The 13,537-nt window shown below is 51.5% G+C and overlaps 1 protein-coding gene across 1 annotated transcript; it reads left to right on the plus strand.

Annotated features, from left to right (window-relative positions):
- Positions 1-2,259: 2,259 nt before the first annotated feature.
- On the plus strand, positions 2,260-13,217 carry nfs1 (NFS1 cysteine desulfurase). The gene is made up of 8 exons (XM_055159607.1): positions 2,260-2,678; positions 3,278-3,351; positions 4,025-4,141; positions 4,588-4,671; positions 6,424-6,576; positions 6,665-6,758; positions 11,056-11,190; positions 12,712-13,217. The coding sequence occupies exons 1-8, from the start codon at positions 2,588-2,590 to the stop codon at positions 13,200-13,202; spliced, it is 1,239 nt and encodes a 412-aa protein (XP_055015582.1). The 5' UTR covers positions 2,260-2,587; the 3' UTR covers positions 13,203-13,217.
- The last annotated feature ends 320 nt before the right edge of the window (positions 13,218-13,537 follow it).

The raw sequence follows: 13,537 nt of genomic DNA on the forward strand, positions 1-13,537 counted from the left end.
TGCAATAAAAGACCTGCTGACCTGCTGACCTGCTGACCTGCTGACCTGCTGACCTGCTCTCCAGGGCCACATCGTCCCGTCAGCCCAGTGGTGAACTACTCAGGCTTTTTTGTGTGTTTTTGAGCATTTTGAAAACTTTTATTCTTACCCGTTTCTTTTGTCCGTTCCTCAGTTCTTCCGTTTGGAGCCAGCCTCATCCCCACATACCTCACACGTTCAGCCAACCTGGACCCGTCCTGCCTCCCCTGGAACCTAGCCCCTTTCCAAGACTGTTTTTGTTAATAAATACTTTTGGTTTCTGCATATTTGGGTCTGACCAGTGATTTCCTTAACAGTAATATTAAAGTATTCAGAAGAAAAAAGCGACTAATTATACAAAATCCTGCACCTTCTACTTGTTTGAACAATTTTCCCTCCGTTACCATGACCTTTCTTAATAAAAAATCTCATGAGTCAAAAAGTAAGAGGTTTTTCAACCAAATCTTGTACCACAGGAGAGTCAAACTCATTTAGTTCCGGGCGTCGTGTCCAACCGACTTTGATCCAAAGTGTCTGGATCAGAAAACTCACGTCATATAAACCCCAAAAATAACAAGAAGTTCAAATATTTGTGCAGAGAAACACAAATCTATTACAGAGATATTTTTTAATTGATGAACTCTTTCTTTTACAAAATATAATAATATTATGAACAACCTGAAACTTTAAGAAAAATACAATTTCAACACAAAGTTTGAACATGAACTTGTTTAAAATTAGGGATAAGTTATTTTTTGTTGTAAAATCCTGCACTCGGCTCCACTTTTCTCATGTTGGACATTTTTCTGATGAGGGTCACAGTCAACAGTCAAAACCATCGTCCTTTAAGACGTTTGGAAAGAGACAAGTCTTCATTTGTGCTGCTCTGGTGGGAGGGGCCACGTACAGAGACGCTGCTCTGGTGGGAGGGGCCACGTACAGAGACTCTGCTCAGGTGGGAGGGGCCACGTACAGAGGCTCTGCTCTGGTGGGAGGGGCCACGTACAGAGACACTACTCTGGTGGGAGGGGCCACGTACAGAGGCTCTGCTCTGGTGGGAGGGGCCACGTACAGAGACTCTGGAGACACTATGCTAAGCAGTGCAGTAAAATTACAAATATTTTAATAAAAAATATAATTGAAATATTTTAGTAGAAAATCAGCCAAGGGCCACATTAAAGGTCTTGGAGGGCCGGATCTGGCCCCCGGGCCACATGTTTGACACCTGTGTTGTACCATATGGTAGAAAACTATATGAAGCAAATATTCAAACCAGTTTGTTCAGGATATGGAAGTGAGAACCAAGAGTTATCACTGTTTGGATTTATTGTATTTCATTCCCTCCGTTACCGACATGAGTTTTTAAATTTTTTGTCTTGAACTTGAAAGAATCTGACAGGTTTAACTTGACCCTGTTGGAGTGTAACTCTTTCCTACATTCTGATACTTTACTTATTTCAATAGTTCCTCTAGTTTCTGAATAAGAGACATTTGAATGTCAAAAATCTGACCCCGTTTCCCTCCGTTACACCTTGACCAAACCCATATATAATAACATTAATTATAAAAACATTAAATATAATAACGGTAGATATAATAATAACAGTAGATATAATAATAACAGTAGATATAATAATAACAGTAGAGCGCCCCCTGTCTGGTCAGAGTTTGCTGAGTTCAGTTTTTTGAGTAAATATATTTTTCATAAAAGTTTTATTTGAGCCGCTGAAGGTGAAACGCGTTAAGAACAACGATAAACTGTAAATATGAGATTTTATACGTTTTCAAAAGTATTTATTTATTTAAGACGATCTCTTTTTATCGTGGCTCTCTGTTTGTGGCTCTGTTTGTGGCTCTTTTTTTTATCGTGACTCTGTTTGTGGCTCTATTTGTGGCTCTTTATCGTGACTCTCTGTTTGCGGCTCTTTTTTTTTTTTTGTTCCACGATGTTCCACTTGTGCAACAACACGCAGCGTGCTGACGTCAGCGTGCGTCAAGCGGAAACCCCCACAGCGCGCTCCTTCAGAATAAGAGTCCGCGGAGAGCGTCACGTGGACGTGCGCGGGCTCGTGCGGGTTTCGCCGCTGTTTCGGACACGCGCACCGGTACAAGTGCGAACATTGACGCGCGTGAGTATTCCGGAACATTCTGCGTCCTGAAACAGTCTCCGCGCGCGCGCATATGGACGTATCTGCGCTTACGTCACGTCACCGCTTTTATTGTGAAGTTCCGTCTTTGGGCTTTGTTGTCTTCCGCCTGTGAGCGACAGACTCGAGACACGGGACACGGGACACGGGACAGTGGTCCGGTCCAGACCTGAGACCTGAGCCGAGACCAGACCTGAGTCCAGACCAGAGCCCAGAGACCAGAGACCTGAGTCCAGACCAGAGACTAGACCCGAACCCAGAGACCCGAGCCCCTCTGTCCCCGGAGCGTCCCCGGGACCCGCGGTGTCTCTGTCGGACCCGGTCCACGGTGTCGGTCTTTCTCCGGGTCCTTCGGCGTATCGGACCCGGCGCGCGCGTGTCCCGCGTGCACCGGACCCTCACCTGTGTGACGTCAGCTCGGGATGCTGTCCTCGCGCCTGCTGAAGCCCGCCTCGTGGCTCCCCGCGAGCCTCACCCGAGTGCGCGCGACCAGCACCGGGACCAGACCCAAAGGTACCGGACCAAGACTAAGACTAAGACCCAGACCAGGACCAAGACCCAGACCTAGACCAAGACCAGGACCAGGACCCAGACCAAGACCAGGACCACGACCCAGACCAAGACCAGGACCACGACCCAGACTAAGACCAGACCAGGACCAAGACCAGACCAAGACCAGATCAAGACCCAGACCAGGACCCAGACCAAGACCAAATCAAGACCAAAACCAGGACCAGATCAAGACCTAGACTGGACCAGGACCAAGACCAAGACAAGACCAGGACCAGACCTACACCAGGTGTATGTGTATGTGTGTATTGTGTGTGTGTGTGTGTGTGTGTGTATTGTGTGTATTTGTGTATGTGTGTATGGGCTTGGGTGTGTGTATGTGTGTGTATGTGTGTGTGTGTGTGTGTATGTTGTGTGTGTGTGTGTGTATGTGTGTGTATGTGTGTGTGTGTGTGTGTGTGTGTGTGTATGGGCTTGGGTGCGTGTGTGTGCGTGTGTGTGTGTGTGTGTGTGTGTGTGTGTGTGTGTATGTAGTCACATGTCACACGTTTGTTTAGATTTTTTAATCTTTGACGTTTTTGTGTTTTTGTGTTTTTGTTCAGATCAAATCCGGAAACAGGATCTGAAAGATGAACCACGACCTCTGTACATGGACTTCCAGGCCACCACCCCCATGGTACTACAAATACTACAAATACTACAAATACTACCACAAATACTACCAATACTTTTACTACTACTACTACTACCACCACCCCCATGGTACTACAAATACTACTACTACTACTGGGCGGCAGTAGCTCAGTTGGTGGAGCATTCGCCCACTGATCTAAAGGTTGGCTGGTGTGATTCCAGCTCCCACAGATGAATGCTGTCGTTGTGTCCTTGGGCAAGACACTTAACCCACCTTGCCCACAGTGTCTGCGTACACTGGTGTGTGAATGGGTGTGTGAATGGGTGTGTGAATGGGTGAGTGGTTCCTTGTTGTAAACTGCTTTGAGTGCCTTGAAGGTGGAAAAGCATTTACTACTACTACAACCCCCATGGTACTGCAAATACCTTGTCTGTTGTGCGTTGTCAGGACCCACGGGTGTTGTGTGTCTGTTGTGCGTTGTCAGGACCCACGGGTGTTGTGTGTCTGTTGTGCGTTGTCAGGACCCACGGGTGTTGTGTGTTCTCATGTTGTGTGTCTGTTGTGCGTAGTCAGGACTCTCGGGTGTTGTGTGTCTGTTGTGCGTTGTCAGGACCCACAGGTGTTGTGTGTTCTCATGTTGTGTGTCTGTTGTGCGTTGTCAGGACCCTCGGGTGTTGTGTGTTCTCATGTTGTGTGTCATGTTGTGCGTTGTCAGGACCCTCGTGTGTTGGACGCCATGTTGCCATATCAGGTGAATTTCTACGGAAACCCTCACTCCAGGACGCACGCGTACGGCTGGGAGAGCGAGAGCGCCATGGAGACGGCGCGCAAGGTACTGCAACACACAACACAACATCACACAACAACACACAACACACAACAACACACAACATCACACAACAACACACAACAACACACAACCACACAACATCATACAACACCAAACAACATCACACAACATCACACAACATCACACACACACAACACACATCACACAACACCACATGGACAACACACAACTGGCACCAACACACACACACACACACACACACACACACACAACACACAACAACACACAACACACAACACAACATCATACAACACCAAACAACATCACACAACATCACACAACACCAAACAACATCACACAACATCACACATCACACAACAACACAACACACAACATCACACAACACCACATGGAGGGCACACTGGGTACTGCACCACACAACACACTTGTGTTTAACTCTGTGTGGGTGTTATTCTGGGTGTGAGCAGCAGGTGGCGGACCTGATCGGGGCTGATTCTCGGGAGATCGTTTTCACGTCCGGAGCCACAGAGTCCAACAACATGGCCATAAAGGTGAGACTGTACACACACTACTACAACTGCAGTACTCTGGGGTATATATGCAGTACTCTGGTGTATATATGCAGTACTGTGGGGTATATATGCAGTACTCTGGTGTATATATGCAGTACTCTGGTGTATATATGCAGTACTCTGGGGTATATATATGCAGTACTCTGGTGTATATATGCAATACTTTGGTGTATATATATGCAGTACTCTGGTGTATATATGCAATACTCTGGTGTATATATGCAGTACTCTGGTGTATATATGCAGTACTCTGGTGTATATATGCAGTACTCTGGTGTATATATGCAGTACTGTGGTGTATATATGCAGTAGTCTGGGGTATATATATGCAGTACTCTGGGGTATATTTGCAGTACTCTGGGGTATATTTGCAGTACTCTGCGGTATATTTGCAGTACTCTGGGGTGTATATGCAGTACACTGGGGTATATATGCAGTACTCTGGGGTATATATGCAGTACTCTGGTGTATATATGCAGTACTCTGGGGTATATATATGCAGTACTCTTGTGTATATATGCAGTACTCTGGGGTATATATATGCAGTACTCTGGGGTATATATGCAGTACTGTGGGGTATATATGCAATACTCTGGTGTATATATGCAATACTCTGGTGTATATATGCAGTACTCTGGTGTATATATGCAGTACTCTGGGGTATATATATGCAGTACTCTGGGGTATATATATGCAGTACTCTGGTGTATATATGCAATACTCTGGTGTATATATGCAGTACTCTGGTGTATATATGCAGTACTCTGGTGTATATATATGCCTGGTATATACTATCTGGTGTATATATGCAGTACTGTGGTGTATATATGCAGTACTCTGGGGTATATATATGCAGTACTCTGGGGTATATTTGCAGTACTCTGGGGTATATATGCAGTACTCTGGTGTATATATGCAGTACTCTGGGGTATATATATGCAGTACTCTGGGGTATATATATGCAGTACTCTGGGGTATATATGCAGTACTCTGGGTATATATATGCAGTACTCTGGTGTATATATGCAGTACTCTGGGGTATATATATGCAGTACTCTGGTGTATATATGCAGTACTCTGGGGTATATATATGCAGTACTCTGGTGTATATATGCAGTACTCTGGGGTATATATATACAGTACTCTGGTGTATATATGCAATACTCTGGTGTATATATGCAGTACTCTGGTGTATATATGCAGTACTGTGGTGTATATATGCAGTACTCTGGGGTATATATATGCAGTACTCATGTGTATATATGCAGTACTCTGGGGTGTATATATGCAGTACTCTGGTGTATATATGCAGTACTCTGGGGTATATATATGCAGTACTCTGGTGTATATATGCAGTACTCTGGAGTATATATATGCAGTACTCTTGTGTATATATGCAGTACTCTGGGGTGTATATTCAGTACTGTGGGATATATATGCAGTTCTCTGGGGTATATATGCAGTACTCTGGGGTATATCTGCAGTATATTCACACTCTCATGTGTATTCGAAGTACTCGTGTACATTTGCAGTACATTTGTAGTACTCTGGCGTGTTTGAGGCCATGGCGCGGTTCTACGGGCAGTACTCTTGTGTATATTTTCGCAGTATTTTCGCAGTACTTTTGTGTGTATTTCAGGGCGTGGCGAGGTTCTACGGGCAGAAATGGCGTCCTGTGTATTTTTGCAGTACTTTTGCAGTATTTTCGCAGTACTTTTGTGTGTATTTCAGGGCGTGGCGCGGTTCTACGGGCAGAAGCGGCGTCACGTGATCACGACGCAGACGGAGCATAAGTGTGTGCTGGACTCCTGCAGGGTCCTAGAGTCCGAGGGTTTCAGCGTCACCTACCTCCCCGTGCAGAGCAACGGCCTTGTGGACCTGGAGGTACGAGTACTGCGAGTACTACAAGTACTACTACCAATACTACTACTACTAATACTACTACTAATAGTACTACTTCTTCGTGTCGTAGCTGCTGGAGAGGTCGATTCGTCCGGACACATCTCTCGTCTCCATCATGACGGTGAACAACGAGATCGGAGTCAAGCAGCCAATCAGAGAGATCGGTGAGTGAAACGGGCCAATCGGAGAGATCGGTGAGTGAAACGGGCCAATCGGAGAGATCGGTGAGTGAAACGGGCCAATCGGAGAGATCGGTGAGTGAAACGGGCCAATCGGAGAGATCGGTGAGTGAAACGGGCCAATCGGAGAGATCGATGTGTGAAACGGGCCAATCAGAGAGATCGATGTGTTGCAGGTCATGTGTGTCGGGGTGTGTGTCGGGGTCATGTGTGTGTCGTGTGTTGCAGGTCGTGTGTGTCGGGGTCGTGGTGTGTGTGTCGGGGTCATGTGTGTGTCGTGTGTTGCAGGTCGTGTGTGTCGTGTGTTACAGGTCGTGTGTGTCGGGGTCATGTGTGTGTCGGGGTCGTGGTGTGTGTGTCGGGGTCATGTGTGTGTCGTGTGTTGCAGGTCGTGTGTCGGGGTCATGTGTGTGTTGTGTGTCGTGTGTTGCAGGTCGTGTGTTGCAGGTCGTGTGTGTCGGGGTCATGTGTGTGTTGTGTGTCGGGGTCATGTGTGTGTTGTGTGTTACAGGTCGTGTGTGTCGGGGTCATGTGTGTGTTGTGTGTTGCAGGTCGTGTGTCGGGGTCGTGGTGTGTGTGTCGGGGTTATGTGTGTGTTGTGTGTTACAGGTCATGTGTGTCGGGGTCATGTGTGTGTTGTGTGTTGTGTGTTACAGGTCGTGTGTGTCGGGGTCGTGGTGTGTTGTGTGTTACAGGTCGTGTGTGTCGGGGTCATGTGTGTGTTGTGTGTTACAGGTCGTGTGTGTCGGAGTCGTGGTGTGTGTGTCGGGGTCATGTGTGTGTTGTGTGTTGTGTGTTGCAGGTCGTGTGTGTCGGGGTCGTGGTGTGTGTGTCGGGGTCATGTGTGTGTTGTGTGTTGCAGGTCGTGTGTGTCGGGGTCATGTGTGCGTTGTGTGTTGCAGGTTGTGTGTGTCGGGGTCGTTGTGTGTTGTAGGTCGTGTGTGTCGGGGTCATGTGTGTGTTGTGTGTTACAGGTCGTGTGTGTCGGGGTCGTGGTGTGTTGTGTGTTACAGGTCGTGTGTGTCGGGGTCATGTGTGTGTTGTGTGTTACAGGTCGTGTGTGTCGGAGTCGTGGTGTGTGTGTCGGGGTCATGTGTGTGTTGTGTGTTGTGTGCAGGTCGTGTGTGTCGGGGTCGTGGTGTGTGTGTCGGGTCATGTGTGTGTTGTGTGTTGCAGGTCGTGTGTGTCGGGGTCATGTGTGCGTTGTGTGTTGCAGGTTGTGTGTGTGTCGGGGTCGTTGTGTGTGTGTAGGTCGTGTGTGTCGGGGTCATGTGTGTGTTGTGTGTTGCAGGTCGTGTGTGTTCGGGGTCATGTGTGTTGTGTGTTGTGTGTTGCAGGTTGTGTGTGTCGGGGTCGTGGTGTGTGTGTCAGGGTCATGTGTGTGTTGTGTGTTGCAGGTCGTGTGTGTCGGGGTCGTGGTGTGTGTGTCGGGGTCATGTGTGTGTTGTGTGTTGCAGGTCGTGTGTGTCGGGGTCGTGGTGTGTTTGTGTGTTGTAGGTCGTGTGTGTCGGGGTCGTGGTGTGTTGTGTGTTTGTAGGTCGTGTGTGTCGGGGTCGTGGTGTGTGTTGTGTGTGTGTGTTGCAGGTCGTGTGTGTCGGGGTCGTGTGTGTGTTGTGTGTTTGCAGGTCGTGTGTGTCGGGGTCGTGGTGTGTTGTGTGTTACAGGTCGTGTGTGTCGGGGTCATGTGTGTGTTGTGTTTGTGTGTTACAGGTCGTGTGTGTGTCGGGGTCGTGGTGTGTGTGTCGGGGTCATGTGTGTGTTGTGTGTTTGCAGGTCGTGTGTGTCGGGGTCGTGGTGTGTGTGTCGGGGTCGTGGTGTGTGTGTCGGGGTCATGTGTGTGTTGTGTGTTGCAGGTCGTGTGTGTGTCGTGGGTCGGGTCGTGGTGTGTTGTGTGTTGTAGGTCGTGTGTGTGTCGGGGTCATGTGTGTGTTGTGTGTTGCAGGTCGTGTGTGTCGTGTGTCGGGGTCGTGGTGTGTGTGTGTGTGTGGGTCGTGTGTGTCGGGGTCATGTGTTGTGTTGTGTGTTGCAGGTCGTGTGGTGTCGTCGGGGTCGTGGTGTGTTGTGTGTTGTAGGTCGTGTGTGTCGGGGTCATGTGTGTGTTGTGTGTTGCAGGTCGTGTGTGTCGGGGTCATGTGTGTGTTTGTGTGTGCAGGTCGTGTGTGTCGGGGTCATGTGTGTGTGTGTTGTGTGTGCAGTCGTGTGTGTCGGGGTCGTGTGTGTGTTGTGTTTGTAGGTCGTGTGTGTGTCGGGTCATGTGTGTGTTGTGTGTTGCAGGTCGTGTGTGTCGGGGTCGTGGTGTGTTGTGTTGTAGGTCGTGTGTGTCGGGGTCGGGTGTCATGTGTGTGTTGTGTGTGTTGCAGGTCGTGTGTGTCGTGGGTCGTGTGTGTTGTGTGTTGTAGGTCGTGTGTGTCGGGGTCGTGTGTGTGTTGTGTGTTGTTGTAGGTCGTGTGTGTCGGGGTCATGTGTGTGTTGTGTGTTGCAGGTCGTGTGTGTCGGGTCGTCGTGGTGTGTTGTGTGTTGTAGGTCGTGTGTGTCGGGGTCGTGTGTGTGTGTGTGTTGTAGGTCGTGTGTGTCGGGGTGGTCATGTGTGTGTTGTGTGTTGCAGGTCGTGTGTGTCGGGGTCGTGGTGTGTTGTGTGTTGTAGGTCGTGTGTGTCGGGGTCATGTGTGTGTTGTGTGTTGCAGGGTGTCGTCGGGTGTGTGTGTGTTCGTGTGTGTAGGTCGTGTGTGTCGGGGTCATGTGTGTGTTGTGTGTTGCAGGTCGTGTGTGTCGGGGTCGTGTGTGTGTGTTGTGTGTTGTAGGTCGTGTGTGTGTCGTGGGTCATGTGTGTGTGTGTGTGTGTGCAGGTCGTGTGTGTCGGGGTCGTGGTGTGTTGTGTGTTGTAGGTCGTGTGTGTCGGGGTCATGTGTGTGTTGTGTGTTGCAGGTCGTGTGTGTCGGGGTCATGTGTGTGTTGTGTGTTGCAGGTCGTGTGTGTGTCGGGGTCATGTGTGTTTGTGTGTTGCAGGTCGTGTGTGTCGGGTCATGTGTGTGTTGCAGGTCGTGTGTGTCGGGGTCGTGGTGTGTTGTGTGTTGTAGGTCGTGTGTGTCGGGGTCATGTGTGTGTTGTGTGTTGCAGGTCGTGTGTGTCGGGGTCGTGGTGTGTTGTGTGTTGTAGGTCGTGTGTGTGTCGGGGTCGTGGTGTGTTGTGTGTTGTAGGTCGTGTGTGTCGGGGTCATGTGTGTGTTGTGTGTTGCAGGTCGTGTGTGTCGGGGTCGTGGGTGTGTTGTGTGTTACAGGTCGTGTGTGTCGGGGTCGTGGGTGTGTGTGTCGGGGTCATGTGTGTGTTGTGTGTTGCAGGTCGTGTGTGTCGGGGTCGTGGTGTGTTGTGTGTTGTAGGTCGTGTGTGTCGGGGTCCTGTGTGTGTTGTGTGTTACAGGTCGTGTGTGTCGTGTGTGTGGTGTGTGGTCGTGTGGTCGTGTGGTGTGTTGTGTGTTGTAGGTCGTGTGTGTCGGGGTCATGTGTGTGTTGTGTGTTGTTACAGGTCGTGTGTGTCGGGGTCGTGGTGTGTTGTCGTGTGTGTCGGGGTCATGTGTGTTGTTGTGTGTTGCAGGTCGTGTGTGTCGGGGTCATGTGTGTGTTGTGTGTTTACAGGTCGTGTGTGTCGGGGTCATGTGTGTGTTGTGTGTTGTGTGTTGCAGGTCGTGTGTGTCGGGTCGTGGTGTGTTTGTGTGTTGTAGGTCGTGTGTGTCGGGGTCATGTGTGTGTGTTGTGTGTTACAGGTCGTGTGTGTCGGGTCGTGGTGTGTTGTGTGTTGTAGGTCGTGTGTGTGTCGGGTGTCATGTGTGTGTTGTGTGTTACAGGTCGTGTGTGTCGGTGTGTGTGTTGTGTGTTGTGTGTGGTCGTGTGTGTGTGTGTGTTGTAGGTCGTGTGTGTCGGGGTCGTGTGTGTGTGTGTCGTGTGTGTCGGGGTCGTGTGTGTGTTGTGTGTTGTAGGTCGTGTGTGTCGGGGTCATGTGTGTGTTGTGTGTTAGGTCGTGTGTGTCGGGGTCGTGGTGTGTTGTGTGTTGTAGGTCGTGTGTGTCGGGGTCAGTGTGTGTTTGTGTGTTGCAGGTCGTGTGTGTCGGGGTCATGGTGTGTTGTGTGTTGTAGGTCGTGTGTGTGTCGGGTCATGTGTGTGTTGTGTGTTACAGGTCGTGTGTGTCGGGGTCATGTGTGTGTTGTGTGTTGCAGGTCGTGTGTGTCGGGGTCGTGGTGTGTTGCAGGTCGTGTGTGTCGGGGTCATGTGTGTGTTGTGTGTTGCAGGTCGTGTGTGTCGGGGTCGTGGTGTGTTCTTTCACACAGACGGGGCTCAGGCCGTGGGGAAAATTCCGCTGAACGTGACAGAAAACAACATCGACCTGATGTCGATCAGCGGCCACAAGATCTACGGCCCCAAGGGTGAGACCGAGACCGAGAGACCGAGAGAGACCGAGACCGGGACCGAGAGACCGAGACTGAGAGACCGAGACCGAGACCGAGAGACCGAGACCGGGACCGAGAGACCGGGACCGAGAGACCGGGACCGAGACCGGGACTGAGAGACCGAGACCGGGACTGAGAGACCGAGACTGAGAGACCGAGACTGAGAGACCGAGACCGAGACCGAGACTGAGACCGAGACTGACGAGACCGGGAGAGAGACCGAGACCAGACCGGACCAAGACCGGGACTGAGAGACCGAGACCTGGACCGAGAGACCGGGACCGAGACCAGGACTGAGAGACCGAGACCTGGACCGAGAGACCGGGACTGAGAGACCGAGACTGGGACTGAGAGACCGGGACCGAGACCGGGACTGAGAGACCGAGACCTGGACCGAGAGACCGGGACTGAGAGACCGAGACCTGGACCGAGAGACCGGGACCGAGACCGGGACTGAGAGACCGAGACCTGGACCGAGAGACCGGGACTGAGAGACCGAGACTGGGACTGAGAGACCAAGACCGGGACTGAGAGACCGGGACTGAGAGACCGGACTGGGACCGAGACCGGGACCGAGACCGGGACTGAGAGACCGGGACCGAGACCGGGACTGAGAGACCGGGACCTGAGAGACCGGGACTGAGAGACCGGGACTGAGAGACCGGGACCGAGAGACCGGGACTGAGAGACCGAGACCTGGACCGAGAGACCGAGACCTGGACTGAGAGACCGAGACCGGGACCGAGAGACCGAGACCGGGACTGAGAGACCGAGACCGGGACTGAGAGACCGAGAGAGACCGAGACCTGGACTGAGAGACCGAGACTGAGAGACCGGGACCGAGAGACCGAGACCGAGACCGAGAGACCGGGATTTCTCAGCCACTTTGTCGGGTGGAGGAGGATCTGACCTGGTCCAGTGTGTGCGTCTCATTGTTGTGTTGTGCGTCTCATTGTTGTGTTGTGCGTCTCATTGTTGTGTGTCATGTTGTGCGTCCAGGTGTGGGCGCTCTCTTTGTGTGTCTCATTGTTGTGTTGTGTGTTGTGCGTCCAGGTGTGGGCGCTCTCTTTGTGTGTCTCATTGTTGTGTGTCATGTTGTGCGTTCAGGTGTGTGGCGTTCGGTGTGGGCTCTCTTTGTGTGTCTCATTGTTGTGTGTCATGTTGTGCGTCCAGGTGTGGGCGCTCTCTTTGTGTGTCTCATTGTTGTGTTGTGTGTTGTGCGTTCAGGTGTGGGCGCTCTCTTTGTGCGTCTCATTGTTGTGTTGTGTGTTGTGCGTTCAGGTGTGGGCGCTCTCTTTGTGCGTCTCATTGTTGTGTGTCATGTTGTGCGTCCAGGTGTGGGCGCTCTCTTTGTGTGTCTCATTGTTGTGTGTCATGTTGTGCGTCCAGGTGTGGGCGCTCTCTTTGTGTGTCTCATTGTTGTGTTGTGTGTTGTGCGTTCAGGTGTGGGTGCTCTCTTTGTGTGTCTCATTGTTGTGTGTCATGTTGTGCGTTCAGGTGTGGGCGCTCTCTTTGTGCGTCGTCGTCCTCGTGTGCGTCTGGAGCCGTTGCAGAGTGGGGGGGGGCAGGAGCGAGGACTCAGGTCGGGGACGGTCCCGACGCCGCTCGCCGTCGGACTCGGCGCCGCCTGCAGCATCGCACAAGACGAGATGGAGGTGAGACCCGGACCCGGACTGGGACTAGGACCTGGACCGAGACCGAGACTGAGACCGAGACTGAGACTGAGACCCGGACCGAAACCCGGGACCGAAACCCGGGACCGAAACCCAGGACCGAGACCCAGACTGAGACCGGGACCCGGGACCGGGACCGAGACTGAGACTGAGACTGAGACCCGGGACCGAAACCCAGGACCGAAACCCAGGACCGAAACCCAGGACCGAGACCCAGACCGGGACCCGGGACTGAGACCCAGACTGAGACCGGGACCTAGACTGAGACTGAGACCCGGGACTGAGACCGAGACCCAGACTGAGACCGGGACCTAGACTGAGACTGAGACCCAGACTGAGACCGGGACCCGGGACTGAGACCGGGACCCGGGACCGAGACCCAGACTGAGACTCGGACCGAGACTGGGACCGAGACTGGGACCCGGACTGAGACCGGGACTGAGACCCAGACCGGGACCAGGACCGAGACCCGGACTTGGACCAGGACTGAAACCGAGACCCGGACCGAGACTGGACTGAGACCCAGACCCGGACCAGGACTGGAACGGACTGGGGTCGGACTGGGAAAGGACCAAGACTGGACCAGGATTAAAGTAGGTCTAAATCAGGACTAAACCTGGTCTAAACCAGGTCTATACCAGGACTGAGAC

The sequence above is a fragment of the Boleophthalmus pectinirostris genome, unplaced genomic scaffold, assembly GCF_026225935.1.
Source record: "Boleophthalmus pectinirostris isolate CB_2022bp ecotype Guang Dong unplaced genomic scaffold, ASM2622593v1 HiC_scaffold_23, whole genome shotgun sequence".
Lineage (NCBI taxonomy): Eukaryota > Metazoa > Chordata > Actinopteri > Gobiiformes > Gobiidae > Boleophthalmus > Boleophthalmus pectinirostris.